Source organism: Denticeps clupeoides, chromosome 6 (genome assembly GCF_900700375.1).
Source record: "Denticeps clupeoides chromosome 6, fDenClu1.1, whole genome shotgun sequence".
NCBI classification, from domain to species: domain Eukaryota; kingdom Metazoa; phylum Chordata; class Actinopteri; order Clupeiformes; family Denticipitidae; genus Denticeps; species Denticeps clupeoides.
This window is the reverse complement of record NC_041712.1, coordinates 641777-658021: the sequence shown is the minus strand read 5'-3', so window position 1 is coordinate 658021 and position 16245 is coordinate 641777. Positions and strand designations below refer to the sequence as shown.

The 16245-nt window shown below is 41.6% G+C and overlaps 2 protein-coding genes across 3 annotated transcripts; one reads left to right on the top strand and one right to left on the bottom strand.

Annotated features, from left to right (window-relative positions):
* Positions 1-493: 493 nt before the first annotated feature.
* chek1 (checkpoint kinase 1) lies at positions 494-6999 on the top strand. Its single transcript, XM_028984082.1, has 13 exons — positions 494-577; positions 682-783; positions 872-1095; positions 1167-1231; positions 3989-4058; positions 4124-4312; positions 4392-4496; positions 4583-4678; positions 4755-4839; positions 6096-6264; positions 6348-6479; positions 6608-6709; positions 6785-6999. Exons 2-13 carry the CDS (start codon positions 719-721, stop codon positions 6878-6880), a joined length of 1398 nt encoding a protein of 465 aa, XP_028839915.1. The 5' UTR covers positions 494-577; positions 682-718; the 3' UTR covers positions 6881-6999.
* Positions 7000-7622: 623 nt separating this feature from the next.
* LOC114792738 (V-set and immunoglobulin domain-containing protein 10-like 2) lies at positions 7623-15741 on the bottom strand. 2 transcript variants are annotated; one of them, XM_028984105.1, is made up of 12 exons: positions 15536-15741; positions 14467-14820; positions 14108-14383; positions 13754-14029; positions 11064-11321; positions 10726-10986; positions 9636-9926; positions 9250-9561; positions 8673-8795; positions 8565-8589; positions 8380-8477; positions 7623-8304 (listed from the first exon to the last, which is right to left on the bottom strand). In XM_028984105.1, exons 1-12 carry the CDS (start codon positions 15600-15602, stop codon positions 8195-8197), a joined length of 2451 nt encoding a protein of 816 aa, XP_028839938.1. In that variant the 5' UTR covers positions 15603-15741; the 3' UTR covers positions 7623-8194. The 2 variants fall into 2 exon arrangements, with proteins under 2 accessions (XP_028839938.1, XP_028839939.1); XM_028984106.1 differs by lacking the exons at positions 7623-8304; positions 8380-8477; positions 8565-8589; positions 8673-8795 and adding an exon at positions 8802-9132.
* Positions 15742-16245: the final 504 nt, after the last annotated feature.

Here is a 16245-nt window from a genome sequence, read left to right as displayed (position 1 = left end):
TTGTCTGCACATAGTGCTGCTGCCATCGTGCAACACCCAACTGGTTTAGAAGTCTTCTCCAGGTGCTTAAATAAGTTAGGGGCTTAAGTTAAGTCTTAACACTTAAGAATGTTTATGCATACCACTTATTCTTAAATTTGGGAGTAATAGAAAAATCATGTCACGTATTTTATTGTCTGTGGTTTCTGGTATTGCTTGAATGTGGGTAAAACAGTAGAGAGGGTTGTGTGATAATTCTTTCTGCAGTTACAGTGCAAAACCAGATTGTGAGAGAACAGGGCAGACTTGCATCAGCTTCTTCTGTGGACTATCAGGCAACCAAAAAGGATGTTCTACTGTTACTTTCTATTTAGTTTCAACGTCGACCAGCATCGCTTTACAGGGTGGACTTGACACTCGCAATATGGCGGACGCGCTGACGTATGACGTCAACGGGAAACCCTAGCAACCCAGGCCACGCTCTCGTAACCAGGAAGTTACGCAAGATAAGCGGAAACGCGAGCTTCATTCAACACGAATACGCGCCAAAACCTACCGGCGGAGAAACTCGCTGTGCTTCTGGTCTTTACTGCATAAGGTTAGCAACTTTATAGAAAACGTATTTTTATAAGTTATGCAATGACACTGTGAAGTTAAAGCAGGTAGCAACGTGTCGGTATTGTTTACTCCCTACGACTCCAGCGGACCTTCTTCACGACGCATTTTATGTGACGAGAGGATGGCTGTTCCGTTCGTGCAGGACTGGGACGTGGTGCAGATCCTGGGAGAGGGAGCTTATGGAGAGTACGTCATGAAGAGGCTTTCTCACTACTTGACGTTGTGATGTGAGGTGATATGACGTGATCGGGTCTACCCTCTTGCTCTTCTGTAGGGTGCGTTTGCTGGTAAATAGAAAGACTGAGGAGACCGTGGCAGTGAAGGTGGTTGACATGTCCAGTCACAATGATTGCCTTGAGAATGTGAAGAAGGAGGTGTGTGTCCATAAGATGCTGTCTCACGCCAACATTGTGCGCTTCTTCGGTCACCGGAGTGAGGGCCACATCCACTACATCTTCCTGGAGTACTGCAGTGGAGGAGAGCTCTTTGATCGCATTGGTGAGAGGACGACAATGTGGTTAGTTCGCTCCAAATATAGATCCTTTCAAACAACATTGGACATTTTACAGAACCAGACGTTGGCATGCCAGAGAAAGATGCTCACAGGTTTTTCCAGCAGCTGATTGCGGGAGTGGTGAGTGTTTTTTTCTTTACTTTTACTTTATTCTACTCTTTATCCGCCAGCATGGGAAAGTTTTCATTCTTAATGCTTTCTTGAAGTAGAAGTTGCAGTAGAAGTAGAACTGGTCTACTATCAGTGCTAATAATGATTACATAAAAGGTAAAAGCAGCAAAAATGAAATAGCATAGAAAATATGGCTACTATTTCATCTAAAAATTTTGATCATATCATAATGATGGGTTGGAATTTCACGCTGTGCTGCACTCGGCGGCCGTGATGTAGCCACATGATAATACATCACAGGTTATCACATCCACTAAACCGAAATCCATTATCACAGAATCTTTTGAATTTACATTCTATCATTTATTTAATAGCAAATTGTTTTGAGTAAACTTTAAAAGTGAAAATTAAGTGATTGTCATTGTCATCACATGGTGCACACAACAAAATGTGTCCTCTGTATTTAACAATCACCCTTGGTGAGCAGTGGGCAGCCATGACAGGCGCCCGGGCAGCAGTGTGTGCATGTGTGTGACACTGACAGATCGGCTACATAAGGTGCAAACAGGGGGACACAGGCAGTACAAGAATAACATTTAACAAAATACATGTAGACAACAGACAGTGCTAAACAGGTGAAATGAATAATAAATACATGTGCAAAGTAAAATAGTGCAGATATTGCTGTGCAAAATGTAACAGTGCATTAGTAGATGATATTATATTACAGACAGATAATCAAAAAGGAACGATGCATGAATTAATTTAATCAAACAATATAACAGAAGTAGTGCGTGCGTGTGTGTGTGTGTGTGTGTGTGAGGGTGTCAGTCCAGAGGGGTGAGTCCCTGAGTCTTCAGGTGTCTGATGGCTTGTATGATGAAGCTGTTGCAGAGTCGGGCAGTGAGGGCCCGAATGCTTCACTACCTTTGTCCAGGATGCATGTGAGGGGTGTGTAGAGTCCTTCACAATGCTGGTGGTTTTCCTGATGCAGCATGTCTGGTAAATGTCCTTTATGGAGGGAAGAGAGACTCCTCAGCTGTCCTCACTATCCACTGTACTGTCTTGTGGTCTGATATTGTGCAATTCCCAAACCAGACAGTGATGCAGCTGGTCAGGATGTTCTCAATGGTCCCTCTATAGAAGGTGGTGAGGATGGGTGGTGGGAGATGGGCTTTCCTCAGCCTCCACAGGAAGTAAAGAAGCTGCTGGGCTTTCTTGGCTGTTGAGCTGGTGTTAAGATTCCAGGAGAATCTCCTCTAAATGAAGACCCAGGAACTTTGTGTTCTTGACTATCTCCACACAAGAACCGTCAATGTTCAGTGGAGAGCTCAGTCGATGTTCAGTCCCTCCGCTGTATTCTGAAGTCAACAGTCATATCATTCATTTGGTCCCTGTTCAGAAACTGTTGACCTTGCATGGCTGTGCATGGCTGTGCATGGCTGTGCATCGCTGTGCATGGCTGTGCATCGCTGTGCATGGCTGTGCATCGCTGTGCATCGCTGTGCATCGCTGTGCATCGCTGTGCATGGTCAGCAGGGTGAACAGCATTATACTGAACGCACAGCCCTGAGGAGCTCCAGTGCTCAGTGTGGTGGTGCTGGAGATGCTGCTCACCATCCGGACAGTGTGGGAAGTGGCTGTGAATGTTCTGACCATGTGTACGCTTTGCTGCTCTAATGGCTTGAGAAAGATTGGCCCTTGCTGATCTTAGGGCCACCTTGTCACCCTTCCTGAAGGCGGATTCTCGAGCTTATTTGTTAAAAGTGTGTTGCTGCTCACCTCCCAAGCACAGAAAAATAGTTCAGACTCAGGATTCTTTTTTCAGCCTTGGAAAAAAATTTTTTGGAGCAATATCCACGACGCCATCCAAAATATTGCAAGAGTGTCTTGCAGCAGAACAGGTAATATGAGACTGTTAACATTGTTAAAGGCTAAAAACATAACAGAAATTAATTAACATTAATATATCAGATAATAATATATTAATTATATATGAATAATATATATAATGATTTTGCATTTTAGAAGAGCATCTGACCTATCTTCTGAGAAAAATGATGTAAGGTCTTAAATTTGATTAAAGTGGCCTTGAAAAGGTCTTGAAAAGACTTGCAGAACCTCTGCTATACAAATATATTGTCGAAAACACAGTGAATGAGAGTATTCAATTGTCTGTATATATAAAAAGGTTATAAACAGTGAAAATAATTAGATATTTGTATTTATTTATTTAATGTATTTCTACATTAAAGTTTAGGCTGTGCAGAAACTAGCTTGTCATTGTGATAAACAGCACAGCACATGGTGATTATGGGGACGCTTCCTAGGCCACCACTGCCCCTGCTTCTGACTTTGGTCATTCTAAAATACTTCACATTCTTTATAGATGATTTATTGTAACATTTTCCAGTCTATTGCTCAGTAGCAGTAGCATCTTTTTGTGATGTCCTCAGGTGTTGTGGATACTTGTGTTGGACTTTAATATTGGTAGAACTGGGATCCACTCAAACTTGGTTGTTGTCTAGTTGGACTCGGTTCGCATCTTCAAACAAATTGCTAATTTTAGCGTTTCACATACTTTTGCTACACAGATATGTAAATCTATTATTTTAATCTAAATGTATTGATTTACAATGGATCAAAATGGGATTTTTTTAGGCCTTATTCATGGAGAAATATAGACTGCTCACACATTATTCCAGATAATATGAATACAGCAATTTCTGTGTGATATGAAAGTTTGGCTTCTGGTTTTGCTTTCAGGAATACCTGCATGGGGTCGGCATCACACATCGTGATATCAAGCCAGAAAATATACTGCTAGATGAGAAAGGTATGTTCAGTTTTTAAGGTGCAAAAGGTGCTTTGAACATGGATTAAATGTCAGATTTCCCTCAGACATCCTGAAGATCTCAGACTTTGGGCTGGCCACAGTGTTCCGCCACCGTGGAAGGGAGCGGCTGTTATCCCGTGTGTGTGGAACGCTGCCTTACGTGGCACCGGAGCTGATGTCCCGCGTGGAGTTCCGGGCCCAGGCAGCTGATGCCTGGGCCTGTGGCATTGTGCTGACTGCAATGCTAGCAGGAGGTGAGGGGCTGGTCATAGTGTAGAAAGGTCTTTGGCCACCGTCACATCACACATGAGAGTGCTCTGTTGTGTCCTCCAGAGCTGCCTTGGGATCAGCCGACTGAAAGCTGTCAGGAGTATACAGATTGGCTGCAGAAGAAAACCTACACTACTCCCTGGAAGAAAATCAGTGCTATGCCCCTCTGTAAGTGTGAACTTTGGAGGTTTAGTGATGTGAGTGTTGAAGGATTAGTGGAAAAATCATTTAAATGTGTTATCAATGGGTTCCAGGTCTTTTAACTAAAATCCTTTCACACAACCCGGAAGAGAGAATCACAATCCCCGATATCAAAAAGCATCGCTGGTATTCACAGACCTTCAAGTCAGGTACTGAAATAAAACCCCACTCTATATTAAATTGGTTTTTATCATCTGCCATCATCATCATCTTCTTACTTTAAAGTTCCAAAACGGGCAAATGATGTTCAGAGCTCATCTAAGATGCTTAGGTCGGATTCTGAAGTTTCTCCTCTTGGGAGAAAAACCAGGTAGGATTGGCAGCAGCCTATTTTTTTATATTTTACAAAATCACACATTTGCTCTGTAATGCACGTCTCCTTTAAATGTCTCCTTCCATAAAAATGTCTCTTTGTGAGATTATTTAACAAAGGTTACCTCCCATTTCCAGGACTGATGGCATTCAGGTGAAATGCCGGCGTACCACATGGCTGCAAAATGACGAATAAATTAATATCAGGTTCTTCCAGGGCCGGGCCTTGGAGCATGACTGCTTAAATGTGCACTTGCCGGCGGACGAGTTATCCTTATATTAAAAAAGTCTCTATTAGTGAACCAGGAGTAGCCTAGTGAGCAGGGATGAGTATGTTTCCAAAATCAAAAGAAAAAACTTTCAGTCTTTCAGTAAGCTTTCAATCTGCCACCGATCACAGTCTCGTCGAGCTAAAGTATTTGGAAGGAAAATTAAAAATAACATGTTACTAAAATGTCATCATCAATATGATGATCAGGGTTATATTAAAGCATTTTATATATCTGGGCCAACAAGTTATGTGTTAAAAGTGTGTTGCATACAGTACAGGCCAAAAGTTTGGACACCAATGTGTTACCATTTACGTTGGTAGATTCTCACTGAAGGCATCAAAACTATGAATGAACACATGTGGAGTTCTGTACTTAACAAAAAGTGGAGACCTGGTCTCTACAGTCACCCGACCTGAACCCGATCCAGATGGTTTGGGGTGAGCTGGACCAACAAGTGCTAAACACCTCTGGGAACTCCTTCAAGACTGTTGGAGAAGCATTTCAGGTGACGACCTCTTGAAGCTCATCGAGAGAATGCCAAGAGTGTACATAACCAATGCCAAGTACAGAACTCCACATGTGTTCATTCAAAGTTTTGATGCCTTCAGTGAGAATCTACTAATGTAAATGGTCATGAAAATAAAGAAGACACAACTTCCTGTCTTCACCAAACATTGTGGTTGGTGAATAGTGTGGATGACGCTCTCCTCCTCATTAGAAATGGTGCATCCTGGGGAAATCCTGGATCAAAGTGGCTGTTATTCTGCACCAAGGCTGTTTGTGAATGGGGATTGTATTTGTCTCAGTCAGAAGAATTTTATCCTTCATAATTATATTTAATTCTGAATTCTCTGTTTCAAGTTAGCTCTCCAGGTATTTTACACTCTTCTGATAAATCAGCTATTCAAAATGTATTCTATTGTGCATCTATTTTTGAGACATGTACATGATTTATTATTGATTGTTATACCCTGTTTCTCAGTGATGAAAGGGTACAGATGTCCAGTTCTCAGCCAGAACCACAGGCTCTGTGGGAGATCAGCGGGAGCATTCTCCAGACTGGTGCCCCACAGGTCAGCTTTTCCCAACCAGCCTGCCCAGATCACATGCTGCTGGGGAGTCAGTTGCTTTGCACACCAGGGGCCAGCCAGGTATCTCCACCATCTTTATAGTCATCCTTGCCATATGACTTTATTCTGCAAGTGCTTGACTCAGTGCATGTTGTCTGCTTAAGAACTCATGGCAGAGGCTGGTACGGAGGATGACCAGGTTTTTCACGACACTCAATGCTGAAGCGACAAGCCTAGCACTCAGAGAGACCTGCATATCCATGGGTTATACCTGGAAACAGAGCTGCAACACCCAGGTACCAGGAGATCTAGATTGTTAGTTCCTAACGTCGGTATTCAGTATACTGATTCAGTATTAGGTGGAAAATGTTATGTCTGATTGGTGATATTTGCAACATCAGGTCTTTCCTGTTTTACTTCCCAGGTAACTGTCTCTACGATGGATCGGAGAAACAATAAGTTGATCTTCATGGTATACTTTTTAGAAATGGAGCAGCGAATCCTGGTTGACTTTAGGCTTTCTAAAGTAAGTCCCTTATATCAAAATATTCATCCACTGTAATTACTGTAGATGGCCGTAAGCTGATGTTCTTTGTTACAGGGTGATGGACTGGAATTCAAGAGACACTTTGTGAAGATTAAGCAGAAGCTCTCAGATATCATCATCAACCAGAAGATTTCTTTTCCCACTTCATGAAGGCATATAGGGACAAGAGCATAAAAGAGAAATTGTCAGTTGTCAGCACTTGACCACCTGTTGTTGCCAGTTATGGTTATTTTATGTTGTGATGTTCAAAATAAATATTATGAAGTTTATGTAGATGTTTTATGTTTAATATGACAGTGTAACGTCACTTGTGATATGCTTCATTTTCTTATGGCCTGTATCCTACTGAACATGTTACACAAACTGTATTGACTATAAATAGAATTAAGGCCATATCATACTCTTCCAAAGTTGGGGTTACATGAGATTCCCTCTGAAATCCAGTGATGTTAGATGTACACCATATTTAAAAGATGTTCATGATTTTGCTTACAAATGAGGTAGGACACCCAGTAATTTATAATGTAAAACATGTTATTCATATTCATCTCACAACACTTGAACTAGATGATTGGCTCATTAGCCGGACTGTACATGTTATCAAAAAGAGGAAACAAAATAGCGCTCCGCATGTGCCTGATGACATCTAAATTGAACTATGGTTGCTATAGATGGGTGGGAGCACTTATACACACTTATACACACAAAAATAAGACATCTGAATGAAATATTTTTATTAAATACTTTGTTGTTTACATAGTTGAATGTGCTGACAACAAAATCAAATTTATCAATCCATGGAGGTCTGGATTTGGAGTCACAAAGTGGAAAAACACTGCAGGCTGATCCAACTTTTATGTACTGTCCTTAAAACAAGTCAAAATGAGGTCTGAGGATCTCCTCTTGGTACCTAATGGCAGTCAGGCTACCTCTGGCGAGCACATGGAGGGCTGTGCAGCCCCCCCAAATAAATGGCACCCCACGCCATTACTGACCCACTGCTAATCTGGTCATGCTGGAGGATGTTGCAGTCAGCAGAACGTTCTCCACGGTGTCTCCAAACATGTACTCAGTGTGATCCCGCTTTCATCTGTGAAGAGCACAGGCCACCAGTTCTCTGGCCAAACGTGCAGCATGATGTTGGGCTGTAATCGGCCCTCATGGAGTCTGTTTCTGACCGTTTGAGCAGACACTATTCCATTTGCACTACAGCATGTGAAATTGGTTGTCAATCAATGTTGCTTCCTAAGTGGACATTTTGATTTCAGAGAAGTGTGATTGACCTGGAGTTACATGGGGTTGATTTGTAATCTCTTTTGTTTGGTTTGGTGGTGAACTGCACTCAAATGATATGTACAAAAATAAAAGAAGGTGTTTAATAGACTGCTGCACAGTGTCATGGTCTAAATAAATCACAATACAGATGGTAAGTGTTGATTGTACATTGAAGGAAACCAGATCCCATCAGCTCGTAGCCATGACTGTAATGGTAACATTGACTGGTTCATTATCTCCATCTCCAGCGGGCAGACCTTGTGCTGAGACAGTGGGTCTTGCAGATATGATGGATGGTCCTGGAACAGAAACGACATGTAGTTCTGACATATAACATGTGTAAGTGAGAGTGATGAACTGGGACGATGTGCTACCAGGGCTGGGCTGGGCTGCTGGGCCTTGTTCTGCTTCAGCTCCACTGACCACCTCATCCTCTGGGAAGTTGATATTTTCCCTTGATTGGCTGTGTTGCCTATAAAAGAGCGTTTTTCCATGAACAAAGCTAACAATAAGGGCTCTGTTAAAGCACAGTTATTGAATAATCCAAATTTATACTCACATGCCAAATATCAAGTCATGGAGTCCTACCAAATGAAAAAAAAAAGAAAATCAAATATTCTCATAAATAAGCAACAGAAGTTAGTTTAATACTTAGAAAGTTACTCACTTGGGTTGTTGTTGCGGTTCCTTACAACATACATGAAGAACAGTACAGTTGCTACTGCAGCAATAATCATGCCCACCAGTGCTGCCCCAATCACAGCAGGGTAGGCATTGAAGGGTGGATCAGCTGCAAAACATGACAACTACCTCAGACAGTCAGCACAGATAAAGAATTAAGAATTCTGACGTGTATGAGAGCTCACACTGTACATACAAAATGGATTAATAATTCATAATTCACATTCAACAACCCAACAGTTCTGGCTTTTGTTTTCACTCACTACCAAACGCTCTGTGAATTAACATTGTTATGGGGATGCTATTCGATGTGATAAGAGCACGCAAAAAGGTCAAAGGTCAGACTCAGAAAAGAAATCTGTTTTCAGAGGATGGAAGGACAGTAAGAAGAAACAGAGAGAAGGGGTGGGATTGTGCTTGGGGTCAAGTGGGATTGTGCCTTTCACCTGAATGGATGAAGAACAGAAAGACTGAGGTTAGATTGCTATGTTCTCGTTCAGTTTACATGAACAAATGAACATGATCCTTCACGTCAGCTGATGTCACTGCTGGCTTCTTCTCACCTGGGGTCTTGGGCTCAGAGGGATGGCCTATAGTGCGGTGATTGACAGCAGTGATGCGAAATGCATAGAGGCCAGTTGGATCAAGGCCTCCTATCCTGTAACTGCGGACGTCTTGTTCTAAATCCACTGCTGCTGTCTGCCAAAGAATGGCGTCTTCTCTTATCCTGCCAGACCGTGGAGCCCAACTGCGCTCGATGATGAACCCAGTCATCTCACCATCCGTATTGGTAGCCCACTCTAAATCAATGTCTGACCGCTGACGGCTGCTGTACATGATCTTACTGATGGTCACATTAGGAGGCATTGGATATCCTGAGGAAGACACAACACTGAACGGCACGGTAAATTTGCCTGATTAAACTTTACAGAAGATGAGGTCAAATTACGTTTCACCACAAGCAGGATGGGGATCTCTGCTCCCCCCACAGCATTGGTGGCTGAACACCAGTACTGGCCGCTGTCCTGCAGGCCGTCTGCTTCTCGCACTGTCAGATTGGACCAGGCTGCTGCACGCTGGAGAAGGTACTTCTTGGGCATGTCCACAACACGCTGTTTGAGGTTGTTGTACCAGGTAATATCTGTGGTTGGATAGTTGGCCCTCAGGATGCAGGTGAGTTGGACGTCGCTTCCCTCATATACTGAGACCACACTGCGCTGGGTCACCAGAACTGGGGCTTCTGCAAAACAGAGGAAAGTAACTCTGTGCCCTTTTCATGCTGGACCGATTCTGTATCTTTACTCCTGACATTCTTTTTATAGCCAGTCATGTTTAAGACCTGATACAATTATCTAAATCAGTTGCTAGATGTTCTCCTAGCTGCATAGTTTTAAACTTTCTTGCTTTTTCAGCCATTAGTTGCCCCTGCAGGAGACATTAAATTCGATAATTTAATGTATAAAGATGATCAATTTCCCAGCTTTAATATTTGTTATTTATGTTCTATTGTGAATAAAATATTGGTTCATGTGATTTGTCTTTTTATTTTCAATTTATTCAAGTTGTCCCAGCTTTTCCAATATTGTCCAGAATGTCCCAGTATTTTTGAATGTTACTTGGTTTTGTTGCAGTTAATATTTTATGTACATTAATACATCTTATTCTGTTTTTTCCCTCTTTATTGGATTTGAGTTATGATTTCATTAAAAGTGTGGAACTAGATTTTTATTGTTTTAGTAGCTTCTATACTGGTGATTTCGTTTTAGGAGAAACACATTAAGTGGGGTCAGAATGGTGTTAATGATGAGGACACCGAGTGAGAAACTTGTGTTTAACTATATAATTTATTTAGGTGGCTGCAAATGACACATTGCCTATGCCTATGGTGTAAAATTGGTGTAATTTCTATGGTAATGGCTAAAGTGGATGTCGTCAGATCTCTTAATGTTCTATGGCTCATTAAGCAGGTCTCAGAACATTAATGAAAGTTAGAAGATGAGATGTTTAATAGTGCTGCAAAGATACTGGGAAATCCTCACCTAACTTCAGCATACAGGTCTTGGTCATCGCAAGTAATGGATGTTGGGCGTGACAGACAAAGGCCTTCCCACTGTAGATGGTACTGGAGCGCAGAACCAGGACATTGGCGTTCTCCTCAGACTTGCCCTGCATGTCTCCCACACTGGACGCCCACCACAGCAGTGCTCGGGGAGACCCCCCCTCCCAGGAACAGGACATCATCAGGTGCTCATTGTTACGAGTGGCATAGGCAAAACACTGTGGTGCTCCAGGGGGAATCCCTTTAAGTTTAATTGTACAACATTGGTTGATTAAGTAAAAAAGTTCTGATATTTCATTTCTGAAATATATTTCTTACATGCTCTGGTGCTGCAGCTTGTTGATTTATTGAGAGAAACATGAGAGCCGTGGCAGACAAATACTGAATTGTTTGCAGTGTCAGGACCTCGCTGGATCAGGGTGACATTGGAAGATGCTTGTCCATTGTTCCCAGCTGGGAATGGACTCCAGTATAGTGAGGCTTGAGGGTGCCCACCCTCCCAAAAGCACCAGAGGGCCAGGTCAGTGTAGTTGTTGGCAGGATAAATGCTGCACAATGGAGTCCCATCTGGCGGGTCTGTGGGAACAAGACTAATGCGTAACACTATAACGGTAAATATGGGCTTGCATTTTTTGTCTTTAGCATAACTGAATTTCACAAATGCATGCGGTTGCATTTAACAAAAGAGAAATATCAGTATGAACAGATACACGAAAGTATATTTGTGCAATATTCTACTTGTAAGTACATTTGCTTCAGTGAACAGGGCAACACCAGACAACCAGACTAGCAGAGCTCTTGGCTGGTAAAGAGCTCATCTTCAACCTGTGTGGGAACATCTCTCATGTTTATAAGAGACGCTAGGGGGCAAAAGGTCAAGCAAAAATAATAAGACCATCACATAAAGAGCATATTCCCAGGCAGCTTCCCATTGAAATACCACCCAAGCCCTACTTAACGTCTGAGCTCAGATTGAGTTTTAATGGTGGTGTGGCCATAAGCAATAACTGGTAATTATGGAGAGATTTCAAGTGGCAGAACTATCACTTCTATCTTCAAATTCAGCCAGACAATTTGGAGATTATAGAAATACAGTATCTAACAAAAGTGAGCACCCCCATCACATAGAGTGGGTACAGAAAGTATTCAGATCCCCTTAACTTTTTGTTAAATTGCAGCCATTTGCTAAAATCATTTAAGTTAAATTTTTCCCTCAATAATGTACACACAGCACCCCATACTGACAGAAACACACAGAATTGTTGACATTTTTGCAGCTGCAGGGTCAGGACGACTGGTTGCAATCTAGGCAAAGATGAATGCGGCCTAGTACAGGGATTTCCTGGACCAAAACCTTCTCCAGAGATTCTCACGACCACAGACTGGGCCGAAGGTTTACCTTCCAACAAGACAATGACCCTAAACACACAGCTAAAATAATGGAGCGACTTCATAACAACTCTGTGACTGTTCTTGATTGGCCCAGCCAGAGCCCTGTCTTAAACCCAATTGAGCATCTCTGGAGAGACCTAAAAATATCTGTCCACCAACATCTACCATCCAACTGCCAGAACTGGTGAGGATCCCCAAATCCAGTTGTAAAAAAGTTGTTGCATCTTTCCCAAAAAGATTGCTGTATTAAAAAGTGTGCTTCTACTAAAGACTGAGCAAAGGGTCTGAATACTTAGGACTAGGGCTGCACGAAATATCCAAAAACCTCATACTATAAACTATTGTGACAAGCTGTCGCCGAGAGGTCAGTAAAGGAGAAATCGGCTCAATCATGAGGTTTACGGAATAACGCTTTTTATTGAACAGAAGCCAGTAGGTGGAGCCAACTGCCAATACCTACTCCTCCAGATTCTACATAACAGGGAGGCGGCTCTTCTTCTCCTCCAGACCTACGCAACTACATCCCGGTGTAAAGTTTCTCCCCTTGCACACGCTACATTAAATCCCCATAACACACACATCCCGAACCCCAACAGAACACATTCACCCGTAACATGGTTAACTATTATTTATGTTAATGTTGACAATATGTTAGTGTTTCCACTACATACCAATTTATTTGAGGCCTGTACACTTTGTTTAATAGTATTTTCTTATTTAATTTTTGTTTAATAATATTTTATATATAAACAGGCAAGGCAAGGAAATATTCTGTTTAAAAGATGCTCTTGTTTTAAGACACTCTTGATGAGTGTATGGTTACATGTAAATAAAAAGTAATCTTTGAAAGCAATTCATGTTGTGTTGGCAGGTCTATGGTAACAGCAAACCAGAAATCAGAATATCTGCTGAGGGTCTGCTGACTTTGGCTGAAGTCATTCATAATGTTTTGAAGTCTAAATATTTGTAACTTCCTTGACATATTGTTTCTTTTTAGCCTGAATTAGATTTAATTAGATCAAATGAATATATATTACATTACATATATAAATGATTTTTTTAAAGCTAATAATAATAATAATAATTAAAAGAAAGCATTTCTCTAGGGAAATGTTATATCACAAGAAATATCGTTATCGCAATATTCAAGAACAATATCGCATATCACATATTTTCCCAATATTGTGCAGCCCTACCTAGTTTAAACACGTTATTTTGAGGGTGCAGGGAATTTACACTCTTAAACAAGCTGCACACACAAGCTGTTTCATATCTTCAGTGCTGTTTTCCCAAGGAAAGATATAATAAAATAATAAAATGTGAGGGGTGTACTCACTTTTGTCAGACACCATATATACACAACTGCAGAAACAGTATGAAAGAACACTTGTGAAACGAAATCAGTTTTTGGTCACCTCTTTCAGACGCTTCACTGATGCACTGGAGGTTTTTCCTGCTCATCCTCAGCCTGGCACAGTTGCTCCAGAGGTGTGTGTGTGTTTGTGTGTGTAGCATTTGTCCAAATGTGCGCAGGTGTGGGAGAGAGCTAAAGTTGGAATAGAATGGATGGAAATTGATAGACAAAGAGAGAGAATTGTGTTAAGGGAGTCACTCACAGTACACAGTGAGGGTGATGGTTTTCTTGGAGCGCGTGTTGAGATATGTGTTCTGAGCCAAGCAGGCATAGTGGCCAGTGTGCATGCGCAAGATTTTCATGATGGTGAGCTGAGGGCCCATGTACACCTGGGAGTTGTTGTAGAACCAGACATACTGACTGGGAGGATTAGACGAGGCCTGGCACATGAGAGAGACGGTTTCCCTCTCTAGTGCAGAGTAGCCTCGCTCTGTGACAGAGTAAGGGGTGACGTCAATTTGAGGCATATCTGGTCCAACTGCAGAGAAGATGGGAAATGTCCTTTTTCATCATCGCTAAAGCATACATGTAGTTTAACAGATCAAAACCTACTTACAAATGATGTCTAACCAGATACGGTCACTGCGTTGCTGGTTGACCTGGTTCTTTGCCAGGCACCGGTACCAGCCAGTGTGGTTACGGGTTACCCATGTGATGTTAACTACGCTGATGTTGGTCTGGGCCAGAGTACTGACTGAACCCTCCCGAGTCTCCTGCTCCCAGGTGTAGTTTATGGGTCCGGTGCCTTCTTCCAGGCCGCAACGCATCCACATGGACGTGCCCTCTACTGGAGAGGAGTCACTCAGTACAATGTATGGTTTTGACACTGGCACTGCAAGGAATGGCACAAGCACAGTGTTGGCAAGTCATTGACATTATAATCTCCAGTTAAAAAGTGTGAGTTCTGCCACTGACCTAGAACAAACAAATGCACATAGTAATAGTACAGTCTTGCTCCTTGTGGGGTGTCATAAAGAGCCTGACATGTGTACAACCCCTCTGCATCCAGAGGCAGCTTGGTGATGGACAGAGAAGCACTGTTTGATATCACCGTCAAGTCCCCTAAGGTTTCAGCAAGTTTTTGCATCTTTGGGCCTTTGCCGAAGTTATAGACAATGGCTCGAATGGTGTCTGTTCCAGGCTTGGTGAAGCCCCAAATATAGACATCTGGGAGGGTGGAGCCACACTCAAGAATGACAGCCTGTGTCACAACGCCATTGGTTGTAGTTTCTCTGTACACTACCTCACCGGTGTCCAGGATCTCCAAACCTGATGGTGGAAATGCTACTGGTTAAAAATCAGTTAACCTGTAAAAAATTCTGAAATTCTAACCATTCAAGCTTTTTTTCTCACTTTCAAAGTTTGCATAATTCACACTCACTAATTGACATCTGTTAATATAAACCATATACAGTGATTTAGAAACATCCTGAATTTATAGAGAAAACAATTTGTCCCAAATTGAATTGATCAATACAAAAATTCTGTCCAGGAATTGCTAATGTTGTTTATGATTGAATATCTGCATACGTGTATAGAGGTCTATTATGAGTGACAATTTGTCTCGAGTTTCAATGGAATGATGCTGTGTTCATTAATGCATTGATTAATTATTAGAAAACCTTTTTGAAATGATCTTAGTAGACCTGAACACCGTCACACCAATTAAACAAGCAATAAAAGTGGGCAGATTCACACTAGATGAGTACCTGGTGTATCGACAAATATTCATTTGTTACCTCTGTCAATTAATATTTAAAATTCTATGAATTTCTATTCAAACAAGGACATTTCTAAGTGACCTAAAACTTTTGAACTTTTTTTTAATATGAAATACTACTAATTTGAATACTTATATCTCAATCTATTTTTATACTGTTAAAAATTTCTCAACACTTTAAGTTTAACATGAGTTAGAAATTTCCGAATTTGTTTAATGTATTATTTTCATAAATGTTTCTCCTAGCCCTGGCTGTCATCTTACCATGAAGGAGAGGGAAAATAAAAATACTCCAGCAGAAATCCGGTAGCCCTATAAGCCTTCGCACCATGGTGCCATGACGCTCATGTGTCCAATGTCATGTCCAAGAGAAGAAGCATGCGGAATATTACAGAAAAAGGGAATCGACAGCATCCGCGTTCTGCTGGAAAGCCCTGGCTCTGAAGTCTTGGTGGCGTATGCTGGGAGAATCGGGCTTCTCCAAAATGATTTGTCTTCAATTATTTACACATGCACCTCTGCACTACAGGAATGCAACAGAGTAGAATGGCTTGGTTTAGGGTGGCACAGTGATACCTGTACCTCATTCAATATTGAGAGTGGAGGGATAGATGACTATTCTAATGTTCCATCGCAGCTTCAGCAGGAAGTACGTAATCCTAGGATTTAAACATCAGTCACTATTCTTAAACTGTAAATAAAGAATATAGCATATAAAGGGATTATAGAGATAAAGCTCAGCAACATCAACACATTTAGAAATTGGACTGAATACTTCATTTTTGCAACAGGACTGACAGAAAATTTGACCATATCTAAATTCACCTGATATCATGTATGATTAAAAGTAATGAGGAATTTAACTCTCTGACTGTTAGTCCCTGTCCTCAGATTCACTATTATAATTTTTTTTATTTAATTGTGTGGTATAGCAGCCATTCCCAGCATGATACTGGAAGGTTGAGACAAGGAAA